This window comes from Eptesicus fuscus, chromosome 22 (genome assembly GCF_027574615.1).
Source record: "Eptesicus fuscus isolate TK198812 chromosome 22, DD_ASM_mEF_20220401, whole genome shotgun sequence".
In the NCBI taxonomy this organism is placed as follows: Eukaryota; Metazoa; Chordata; class Mammalia; order Chiroptera; family Vespertilionidae; genus Eptesicus; species Eptesicus fuscus.
In genome coordinates, this window is record NC_072494.1 from 43961038 (window position 1) to 43973255 (window position 12218).

At 45.6% G+C, this 12218-nt stretch overlaps 1 protein-coding gene across 4 annotated transcripts in view; it reads right to left on the bottom strand.

Annotated features, from left to right (window-relative positions):
- Positions 1–12218, bottom strand: part of ATF6 (activating transcription factor 6) — a 157689-nt gene that overhangs the window by 24634 nt on the left and 120837 nt on the right. The window contains exon 16 of one of the 4 annotated variants that reach the window (XM_054712283.1): positions 6547–6901. The exons of the other annotated variants lie outside the window; for them this stretch is intronic. Within the exon in view, the coding sequence (XP_054568258.1) occupies positions 6866–6901 (36 nt within the window). The 3' untranslated portion in view covers positions 6547–6865. Of the gene's footprint in view, positions 1–6546; positions 6902–12218 lie in introns of those variants that run through there. 4 annotated transcript variants of the gene reach the window in all.

Below are 12218 nucleotides of genomic sequence, written 5' to 3' on the forward strand. Positions count from 1 at the left end.
AGGCGCGCACGTGAATGCGCGCAGAGGACGGACTGTTGACTGTGCCGCTGAATTGCCCTGGTGGGAAGGAGACAAAAGCTCCGGACTGCGCTGAACGCCAGCTCCGACTGCACTGAAACCCAGTTCCGGGCGAGAATCTGGGAATCCAGATTCATTGAGGGAGAGACTAGACTGTCTGGCAGTGGGCGAAACTCCAGGGTGCTTTTCTCTCAGAGGTGTTTGCCGCGAGTACCGAGGGACACTGAGGGACACTGAGACTCAGGAACCTCATAGGACAGGGCTGACGGGAAGCCAAGGCTGTAGGCTCCACCCTGAAACTCCGCCCCATCTAAGCTGAGCACAGAGGCTTTTGCAATTTTGCAAGTCTAGTTGAATAAGGCTGTCTCCCAGCGTAGACACAGCTGATCCTCACAGCCAATTGGCCTGGATGTCAACTCCTCCCATTGATACTAACAACAATGAAGACTTAACTACAACAAGGCTGTACACACAGTCCACAAAGGGGTGCACCAAGAGTGTCCACCTCAGGTAACTGGGGAGGCTGAGCCACTGGCCCATATAGGACACCTAGCACACAAAGCTACCCTACCAACTCAGGGAAGCAGCGAAAATGCAGAGACAAAAAAACAGATCACAAACGAAAGAAATGGAGGAAAACAAATGACTGGAGATAGAGTTCAAAACCACGGTTATAACGTTTTTCAAGAATTTCCTAAAAAAGGCCGATAAATTTAGCAAGACCCTCAAGGATATGAGAGAGACCCTCGAGAATATGGAAAAGGACCAACTAGAAATTAAACATACACTGACTGAAATAAAAAATATTATACAGACACAAAACAGCAAACTAGAGGAATGCAAGAATCAAGTCAAAGATTTGAAATACAAAGAAGCAAAATCACTCAACTGGAAAAGCTAAAAGAAAAAAGAATCCAAAAATTTGAAGGTAGTGTAAAAAGCCTCTGGGACAACTTCAAGTGTACCAACATCAGAATTATGGGGGTGTTAGAAGAAGAGAGAGAGCAAGATACTGAAAACCTATTTGAAGAAATAATGACTGAAAACTTCCCCCACCTGGTGAAAGAAATAGACTTATAAGTCCAGGAAGCACAGAGAGTCCCAAACAAGAGGAACCCAAAAAAGGCCCACACCAAGACACATCATAATTAAAATACCAAGACCAAAAGACAAAGAGAGAATATTAAAAGCAGCAAGAGAAAAACAGTTAATTACCTACAAGGGAGCACCCATAAGATTGTCAGCTGATTTCTCAACAGAAACTATGCAGGCCAGATGGGAGTGGCAAGAAATAGTCAAAGTGATGAATAGCAAGAACCTACAACCAAGATTACTCTACCCAGCCAAGCTGACATTCAGAATTGAAGGTCAGATAAAGAGCTTCAAAGATAAGAAAAAGCTAAAGGAGTTCATCACCGCCAAACCAGTATTATATGAAATGCTGAAGGGTATTCTTTAAGAAGAGGAAGAGGAAGAAAAAGGTAAAGATAAAAATTATGAACAACAAATACCTATCTATCAAGTGAATCTAAAAATCAAGTGAATAAAAAATCTGATGTACAGAATAAACTGGTGAATATAATAGAATCAGGGGCATAGAAAGGGAGTGGACTGACAACTCTCAGGGGGAAAGGGGTGTGGGGGGTGCAGGAAGAGACTGGACAAAAATCGTACACCTATGGATGAGGACAGTGGTGGGGAGGTAAGGGAAGAGGATGGGATGGGAACCAGGTGGAGGGGAGCTATAGGTGGAAAAAAGAGGAACAACTGTAATAATCTGAACAATAAAGGTTTATTTAAAAAAAAACAGGAATTGTCACAGAACAAAGAAAAAGACAAAAATGTACATTTGTGTTTCCATTTGAGGGAGCAAGCTAACCAGAGACGAAGCAGAAGTGTGAGTTTAACTCTGGCTTTCTTGTTACTTTGTTCATCTGTCTCATCATTCACTCAACACACTCCTTCCTCTAAGAAAGAGCTCATCAAAAAGCCAGCCGAGAGCGGCAAAATCAACGCAACTTAGTTCACAGTCAATGTGATTATGAAGTGTAATTGCCAGCAAAGCTAAGAAAAAATCTAGAATGTGAACAAGCCGAAATTAATGTAATGTGAGCAGAACAATACAGAAAACATTTCCAGTAACTGCATGTTTTGTCTAACTCGGGCAACATTTCCCAGAGAACATGTTCTTTAAGGGGGGGAGTCCAGCAGCCCCGAGAATCCCGGCGCTGCAGAAAGTTTTTTAAACACATTGTTAGACACAAAGATCACAAGTTCCTGCGAGTCAGATAACATATTGTAGCCAAGAAAAAACAAAATTTGCTGATCTTCATGCCATGAAACTTACAAATACTATAATTAAAATGTTGCTTCAGGGTCCCCTAAAGTAAGTCTATGATAAAAATAAACACACTCAGATTCCACTGGTCACGGGTTAAGGTCAGGCTCAGACCTAAGTCTGGATTTCCTGCTGCAATCTGGATGCCACCCTAAACTCTGTTTTTAAATTTCTTTCCTGAACATAACATCTCCTACTTTCTCTCTTCATTGAATTTCAAACAAAGTAGTTACTTTTGCAGCAGAAAGCCAAAAGAACACATGACGTGGGAAAAAGAAGAGTCACCTGTGAATGCAGAGTCCTCACACTCCCCCTGCCTGCCCTTGAATAACGAAAGGCCGCGACCTGGGAGGAAGCCCGCGCTGAAGTGCTCATTCCCAAGAGGCCTCACAACGAGAACTGCAGGGGATCGAGCTGGCGCGCCACAAGCTGTGATGGTGCTCATCTCACGGTGAAGTAGTTCATACACACGAATGCACACACACGTGCACAAACACACACGTGTGCACACATGCAGACCCACACCTGGGCAGCGCAGCTGTTTTATTGAATGCCCACGTTCACTTCCTCAAATTCAATGTTCTTTGCCACAACCCTGAATCTTGAGTCCTTTCCCCTCCACTGTTTACCTCTTCTTTTCAGCGACTCACTGACCCACGCCAGCAGCGACATCTTCAGAAACAAGGATGTCGTTTACTTCTGCCCATTCATTAAAGAGCCGGCGCCCACCGTGGCCTGCCGCCTCAGCCCGGCCCGCAGAGCCCGTCTCTGCCGAAGCGTGTAAGTCCAGGCTTCCATGCTGTTGGGAAACAATGCTCACTGTGCCAGAATTTGTGCCCAATCGGCTCTCCGTTCCAGGTTTAGGTGGACACAAAGCCACCCAGAACCCAGACCACACTCCCAGCCTCCTCTGCGGCCACACACTCAAGTTCTGGCCAACGACTGCTGACTGCGGGAGGCACCCCACCCAACTCCCGCAGCTGGAGTGCAGCGCCGGCTGGAGCGGGGCAGCCCTCTCGGACCACGAGGGCAACGTGGCAGAAGGAACTCCACATCCTGACGACCTCTGGAACTGGCATAGTGAGAGAAGTAAAATTATAATTTGTCTAAGACACCATCATTTTGGATTTTCTGTTACTCGTAGCTAAATCTACAGCTAATTATTAGTTGTATTAAAAATTTGCAAAACAGCACTATAGGTATTTAGTCAAGAGGGGTTCCAATTAGAGTTCTTCGGAGACAGCATTCCTCTTTCTTAACTGATAAAAAAGTTATTCTTTAGCCTTCCTGATACACTCCCCCTCCTGTTTTTACTTATTTGTTAAAGAACTTGCAGAGGAAATTAAATCCTGCAAAAGTAGAGATATAATTTGATGAATTTGAAAGAAACTCTTAGCCTCCTATTAAGTCAGTTAAAATAATCCAGCTGCAATAAAGGTGAAGCTACTTAAAAATAAAAGGACAAGAGAAAAGAGGTTGCCATGGAGATAAACATGACACATTCTGGCACGGTCACTCAGAAGGTGTTAAGACACCGTAGCAGACTCCACAGAGCCCTGGCTGCCTGCGGCTGGGACCTCTGCAGGGAGCGCCATGTGGACACAATCAAGGCTGTCCCTCCGGCCCCGGAGCCAGAGAGGCGCTGGGGGGAAACACCCACACATTCCACCGTGGGAACGAGTATCAGCTTTCCAACATTAGGCAATGCTGTGCCTGAGAAAATATGCTATTTTCCTACAGTTCTCCCAAGTCCCTCGTCCAGGCACGCTGTTAGAAAAAGACACACTTCAGTGCATACCAGCATCCCAGGCCATGCTTCCTCTCTTTCCGGAGACTAACGCACCAAGAGAACACAACCACACCTTGCTCAGCCGGAGGTCAGGAAGGGAACGCTCAGGAAAACTGAGGCCCTAGGAAGTGCGGTGAAGTGTGGGTTCCACGTGTCGGGTAGAGGAGAAACCGGCCCATGTAGGCTGACTTGCTAGATTAAATGGCCCTTTCGCCCCTAAAACCCACTGACCGACGCCCGCAGCACACTGTTCAGCTCATGACTCCATTTGTGTGTTTTCCAAAACTGCTGCTACTCGTATTTGTTAGCGTAACTGTGTAATTTAATGAAGTATTACATAAATGTTAAAGTACAGTGTGAAAAGACACCAAGATTTAGTAAAAGTGAACAGTTAACATTTTTCTTTCACTGCAAGACTGGGAACCAAAGCACAGCAATGTGCATGTAGAGTGCTGTCCAGGCATTTAGTTCTTGCTCTGATTGAGAGTCATAATTAACCCTGGAAATTGTGGTTAGAGCAGTTTTTGTAGGAAAAGCAACAAGAAACTCTTGTGAAGAGCTTGGCCCTGAATGCACACTGCTCTAATGAAATGAAACATGGAGTCAGACACCTGCTCTGGACAGGGAGGGCTGGGAGACTTTGTTCAATAGCAAGAGCTGCTCGAAGTCGCAAGTGCTGTGAGCTACAACGCGAGCCGTTCGAGGCCGGACAGCGTGATGCAGGAGGTGAGGGAGGCCCGGAGCGCTGCCGTCACGCTCGCTGGTGCCAGCAGCCCGCAGCCCAAAGACGGCTTCCGAAGGAAAGCACCCAACAGCCGTTCACCAAGAGCGGGCCCGCGGGGCCGTCAGGGGTCCTGCTGACGAGGCTTCACTTCGGAAGTCCACGTTCCTCAGGCCACCGGCAGGACGCGGACTTCCTGGAGGCTGAGCTGCATCCTCCACATGGTCGCAAAGGAACTGCGGGCAGGCGGCAGGGAGGCTGCAGAGAGCGGGTCAACAAGCTCCCCGAGGAAGAGACTCCCGGAAACACTTCGGGGAAAGTCAAGCAGATATCTCAGAGAACGGCTGTACTTTCCGTTGGAAAAAATGAGGGAAATGCTGGGTTGGAAAAAATAATAATTTTTAAAGTTCTAGGCAGATGCTGTAGGAATGGGGCAAACCTGCCCAAGAGAAGCCTCAAGTGTCACGTATGTGTGTACATGTGTCTACGTGTGTGTGTATGTGCATGTGTATGTGTGCGCATGTGTGTACTGCATGTGTGCTTGAGGTGTGCTGTGCGAGTGTACGTTGGGTACACGTGTGTGTGTGTGTGAGCAGCACAGCAGGGGGAAGGGCGTGGGAGACACTTTCTAGCTGACGGCTTCCTGTCGGTGACAGCACAGCTTTCTGGAGGTGAGAAGCGGTCCTCCGGGACCTAGGTTCTAAAGTCCGCTCTCCTTGCAGGAGTCCCCGAGTCTGCCCCCTTCCTCCCCGTCTTCACTAGAGATCGTGATCTTTTTCTTTCCAAAGCAACTCTGATCTTTTTGTTTCACACAAAGAAATCGGGAGGACTGTAAAATTTCCCTCAAGAACGTGCTAGGAAAGGTTGGTCTTGACAAGGCAAACTACCAAGTGGAAATAAAGTATATCCCTTAAATTTCTGGTATATCCCTGTGCATTCCTGGTTAAAATTTCAGAGTAAATTTAGTATAGAAATCAGTGAAGTTTCAAAAAGACTAAATAAAATAAAGGAATAACTATATCCTGGCATTAACTCATTAAAAAGAACACCAGCCCTAGCTGGTTTGGCTCAGTGGACAGAATGTCAGCCTGCGGACCAAAGTGTCCAGTGTCCTGGGTTCGATTCCGGTCAAGGGCACATGACTGGGTTGCAGGCTCGATTCCCAGTGGGAGGCATGCAGGAGGCAGCCAATCGATGATTCTCTCTCATCATTGATGTTTCTATCTCTCTCTCTCTCTCTCCTTGCCTCTCTGAAATCAGTAAAAATATAAAAAATAATGATAGTAATAATAAAAGGAACACCAATCTGCCTCTATATGAACACTAGAGGCCCAGTGCATGAAATTCGTGCACTCGGAGGGGGCGTCCCTCAGCCCGGCCTGCACCCTCTTGCAGTCCAGGAGCCCTCAGGGGATATCCGACTGATGGCTTAGGCCTGCTCCTCATAGGAGATCACACTGACCACCAGGGGACAGCTCCTCCATTGAGCATCTGCCCCCTGGTGGCCAGTGCGTGTCATAGCGACCAGTCATTCTGCTGTCTGTTCAATTTGCATATTAACCTTTTATTATATAGGATGTTTAAGAAATGCTTAAATTAAGAGATCAAACGGCACTACTGTGAAATAATACTAAAAACTTCAAATTTACTTTCTAGGCAAAACTTTTAAATTAAATTTTTTTCAATAAAGTTTAATGATTTCTGAGGTAGGAATAGAAGAGCTAAAAGGAATGAGTAATATAATGTTTCTTTCTATGATAAATCACATAGCCTCTGCTTTTATCAACGTTTTCATTTTCCAATTCTCCAATGTCCTTTTTCATTTTCAAAGTTTTACAGTATCCGAGGGAGCTGGAGACGGTGGGTCCTGCACACGCTTCGCAGCATGCGCATGCCTCGGGGTGCACGGGCCATGTCTCCGTGTGCCCTTCCAAAGCAAAGGTCAGGAGGCGCTCTCTTAAGAAACCGCAATTGTTTGCTTGCTTTAATCAAGGTATTCTCATTTCATCTTGGTGCCAATGCTCTTAATCTTCTTCTAAAAGTATAAACAGAAATTACCAAAACATTTCTAAATATTGTTTTTTGTTTGTTTTTAATGTTTTTATTGATTATTAGAGAGAGGAAGGGAGAGGGAGAGAAAGAAACATGGAGAGAGAAACTTCATTGACCAGCCGCCTCCCACATGCCCCCCACTGGAGGTCAAGCCTGCAAGCCGGGCATATGTCCCAACTGGGAATCGAATCAGTAACCTCTTGGTTCCTGGGTTGATGCTCAACCACTGAGCCACACTGGCAGGGCTCTAATGAATATTTTATTCTTCCTACCATAGTGTTTGGTCTTCAGACTTCTTTTAATGCAATGCAACAATGTGGAGTTTAAATGCAATAGATTATATTCTGTTTACTGGCTTCTTACTGAAAATATTGACCCCCAGCCGGGAAGGCTCATAAAATGGCTTTCTGAGAGGTCTTTTTCATGCCAACTGTTAGTTCTTTATAAGCACGAGCTGAGCAGCAGCCATGCAGTCTGCCGAACGCCCGTCGGGGACGGTGCCTAGCGGAAGCACTGAAGGGAGATGTTAACCACACAGGGACGGGTTCACCGGTTCTGTCTGATCTCACCCCATACAACGCAGAAACCAGCAGAAAGGTGTCACACAGGAAGCAGAAGGTGTCCACCACGGAACTCTACCTAAACTGCTCAAAACCATGGCACAGCTTTTACCTAGAACGTTTTATTTATATTAGCAAATAAGATCTAAAAGAATTCCTTCTTCAGTATTTAGCAAACTGTCACTTGGACACACTTAAGAAACTAGTGTTTCGCGTTGGAAGCAGAGAAACCTGGCGGGTGAGTTAAAGCACTAAGTCCACGGCCACGACGTCTGGGACAGGCGCTGCGGGACTCCTCGGCACGTGAACTTGCCTATTTCTAAGGCCCGGGTGGACGTCACGGGCGAAGGATGACGCCGGACGCTTGCACAGCAGGTCAGCCGGGTTGGGAATAGCTGCATGGAACCGGGGGAGCCGGGGAGAACGGCCAGCGCTACTTTGAATCGCTCACTATGCGGGGCCATGCAGCGGGGCTCGCTGGAAGCCAGGTCTCCAGGACGCGCAGCCGCAGGGAGCGCCGCCCGCGCCTGTGTCCTGAAGTAAAGGGAGAAATGTCTCTCTAGTTTGATCCAACCTCAATTCAATTTAATTCAGAATACTTTATAAACTTACTATCTGCCAAACACCGTAAGGGATGAAGAGGACATTTTCAAGCCCTCGCTTTTTTCGAAGTTATCTGGAGGATATGCTTACACATAAAACAACACAAGGAAGCCGTGTTCTGGCCCCCGGCCCCCAGCCCCACTGTGGCACAGGGAACCCCTCCTCGGAAGAGAGGGCTTGGGGCCCAAGCCGCTGGATTTTGTGTAGTCTGGGTCATTTTCATGGCCAAAATTAAGTTACATTTAACTTAAACTTAGACTATTTTTAGATTTCTCTAATAATATTTAATTAAAAGTATGCCAGCCCATTCTGGTTTGGAAACATGTAACCTTCCCTTAAGTTCCACAGCATAAGTAACCTCGTACGGACACGTTGACTCGGGGCACTCTGCGGGCCTGCACATTTCTAGGAAACTTCTCCAGAGGAGGTGGTGTGGGCGGGGGAGCACCAGCCTGAACGGAAGGTGCTTCCTCACATGCGGGGCGCAGGGTGCCCCGTCACCCACGGGGTCTGAATTTCCTCCTCTGTAAAAGTAAGGGGCCGAAGTACATCCCTCTACCTCAAAAATCCCAATTGGAAATACATATTTACTCAAGAACTTTCCCACTGCATGGGAGGACATATTTGCAAATGCTATCACTGATAAACGTTTAATCTCCAACATCTACAGGCAGCTTATACAACTTAATAAAAGGAAGATAAATGATCCAATAAAAAAATGGGCAACGGACCTAAAAAGAATCTTTTCGAAAGAAGACAGAAGGAAGGTCAAAAGACACATGAAAATGTGCTCAAAGTCACTAATTATCCGAGAGATGCAAATCAAAATGACAATGCAGTACCATCTCACACCTGTCAGAATGGCTACCATCAACAAATCAACAAACGACAAGTGTTGGCGAGGATGCGGAGAAAAAGGAACCCTCGTGCACGGCTGGTGGGAATGCAGACTGGTGCAGCCACTGTGGAGAACAGTATGGAGTTTCCTCAAAAAACTGAAAATGGAACTCCCATTTGACCCAGTAATCCCACTCCTGGGAATATATCCGAAGAAACTAGAAACACCAATCAGAAAGGATATATGCACCCCTATGTTCATAGCAGCACAATTCACCATAGCTAAGATTTGGAAACGGCCTAGGTGCCCGTCAGCAGATGACTGGATCAGAAAACCGTGGTACATCTACACAATGGAATACTATGCTGCCATAAAAAAGAAGGAATTCTCATCATTTGCGGCAACCTGGATGGAATTGGAGAACATTATGCTAAGTGAAATAAACTAGTCAATGAAAGAAAAATACCACATGATCTCACTCATTTATGGATAATAAAGAACATTATAAACTTGAACAAAAAGAAGATACAGAGACAGTAAAGCATCAAACAGACTGTCAAATTACAGGGGAAGGTTAGGGAGAGGTGGGGGAGATAAGAGATCAACCGAAGGACTTGTATGCATGCATATAAGCACAAAACACTGGGGGGTGAGGGCATGTATGGGAGTGGAGTGTGGGGGGGCAATGGTAAGATATGTACACATATAACACCTTAATAAAAAGAAAAGAAAAAAAAAGAATTTCAAAATGCTTTACACTTTGAAAGCAATAATGTGTGGGCAGCTTAACCGACCTCTGCAGTCACAGGACGCTTGCTGACCTATGACCAGCCCAGCTCCCACTTGCTGTGCCACACAGGCCACCGTCCTGGAACAAGGGTTTGCAGAGGCTCTGGCTGAAGCCAAGGCCCCAGGGCTTAGCAGCTGGTGGCAGCTATGTGTCTGCTGCAACCTTGCCTCACAGAAATAGCTTTTAGCAAAACAGGACGTTAAAAACCACCCAAAGACCCAGAGCAAGAAACAGAACCGGGGCTATGTAAGACGGGGTTCAGCAGAACTGGGGGCTCAGCTTTGGGGACGGACTCTCGAGTCCCAGCACCGCTGCTTCTGAATAAAGGTGAATTCCTGCATCTCCCGAGTGCTTGGTGGTCTGTCTTCCTGTCTCTCGGTTACTCTGCCATAGCAATATGACTTGAAGCACATTTTTATTCCCAACATCATGTTGCAAAATTTTACAAAAGTGAGATTAACTAATGATGCCAAAATAAATGGCCAAATCGTGAAAGGACCCCAATTCTGATTGTAGGTTCAATTCCCGTTCCTCGGCTCCTGCTAGCTTTTCACCAGAAGAAAGGGTACCGCACCACTCTGAGAGAACTGGCGAGCTTCAGTACCGTGAAACTTCACATTTGAGTTGCTGGGTCACTAAGCTAAGTGAACTCTAGAGGTGAAGACTCGTCACACTAGCGCAGCAGAGAGAACACACACACACACACACACACACACACACACACACACACACACGCGCGTGAACAGGCACCTCGCACAGCGCGGCGCTCCCGCGGGCGGCACAGAGCTCGGCTGCAGGCGGCAGGCGGCCCCGCACCTGCTTCCGTAAATGACCGAGTCCTCCGTCTTCGGAAAGATAAGTGGTTTTAAAAGCCCATGTCAGTGACAACAGCGTCTTTCAGAAACGCTTCCACGTGGCCGAGGAAGCGGGTCTCCTCCCACGCACAAACCACGGAGGATTGTTTCCTTGTTTATTTTTACAGGCAATTACATGACCTTTGGGGGCGGGGGAGGAAGTACAAAATAATGGAATGATCACAGTGCCCAGCTGGTGTAGCTCTTTGAGAGGCGAGCCAGGAACCAAGAGGCCACCAGTTCGATCCCTGGGAGGGGACATGTCCGGGGGGGGGGGCTTGCCCCTGTGGGGCGCATGGAGGAGGCAGCTCATCGGTGATCAATGTTTCCATCTCTCTATCCCTCTCCCTTCCTCTCTCTCTAAAACAATCAATAATATATATATTTTTTTTTTTTTTAAAAATTATCACAGATATATGGACAATCCCACTACAGAGCCCAACGCACAAGCAGAGTGAAGTCCTATCTAAATACCCAGATGTTCTCAGCCATCCAGACACACTCCTCCTGGATACCTGGTCTCCTTTCCACCCTTCTGTCCAAATCCCTGCCTCTGACCGACAGTCTCTCAGTTACCTGTGGGAGCCCGGAGAATCCTTGGAAGTCAGGATGAAAGGGAGTTTTCTCTATTACCATCTGAATCTGAAGAGATCAGTCAAATGAAATATAATATTGGTCAGACTGTATTTAAATGTTTATCCTCTATAGAAATATGCAGTCTACACTGCAATGATGTAAAAACATATGTGTATTGTTTTAAATAAATGAAACCCACATGTACATTTCAATAATTTTGCTGAACTAGTGGGTTATGGGTAACTTCCTCCTGTTTATTTTTCAAATTTCTGAGCATTGAGATAGTCCTTTTGAAATTAAAAAAAAAAATTTTAATTTACCACAGTTATCTATCAATGGTTGAGACCATTTGGTAAGAATTCTATATAAACATGAAAATCTCATAAAGACTATTTTTTAAATGTTGCCTTCAACAACCAAAGCATTTATAAGCAATTCAGTAATCTGTAAAAGCTCAAAGCTTCACAGCTTAAGAACTTGAAGATTAAGCCTCTTTTACACCATTTGTGTGGTTTAAGAAAGGAATTCCACCAAGATCTAAAGCCACATCTACCGATTTCAGAGTTTCCAATCAAAATCTGAGTAGCTTTCATGAATTGCAAAAACAATTTAAATTTATTTAATTCCAAAATGAGTTTTTAAAACCATTTCTTAAGAGCAAAAGTCAAACACATATTCTTGATTCAGCCATCTTTTTAAAAGGAACCAAAAAAAGGGATTTAAGTACTAATTATAGGCAAATGAATTTTATTGGATACCATCTTTTGATACAAGTTTGTAAGATAAGCTTATTATAAAAGCTTTTGCAACCATTTTTAAGAAAGGGTAAAATCACAAAGGGCTTAATTATTGCATAAATAGGGACTTTATAAAAATATTAGAGGCGGATGCATGAAATTCATGCAAGGGACTCGGCCCTCGCAGCCCCAGCTGCCTTGCCGGCCCTCCCAGCCCTGGCTTCGTCCAGAAGGTCATCCGGACGGTTGTTCTGTTGTTTGGTCTAATTAGCATATTAGCTCTTTATTATATAGGATTGCAGCTCCAATTTAGCTTGATACAGTGTAGAAAAATGCGAATAC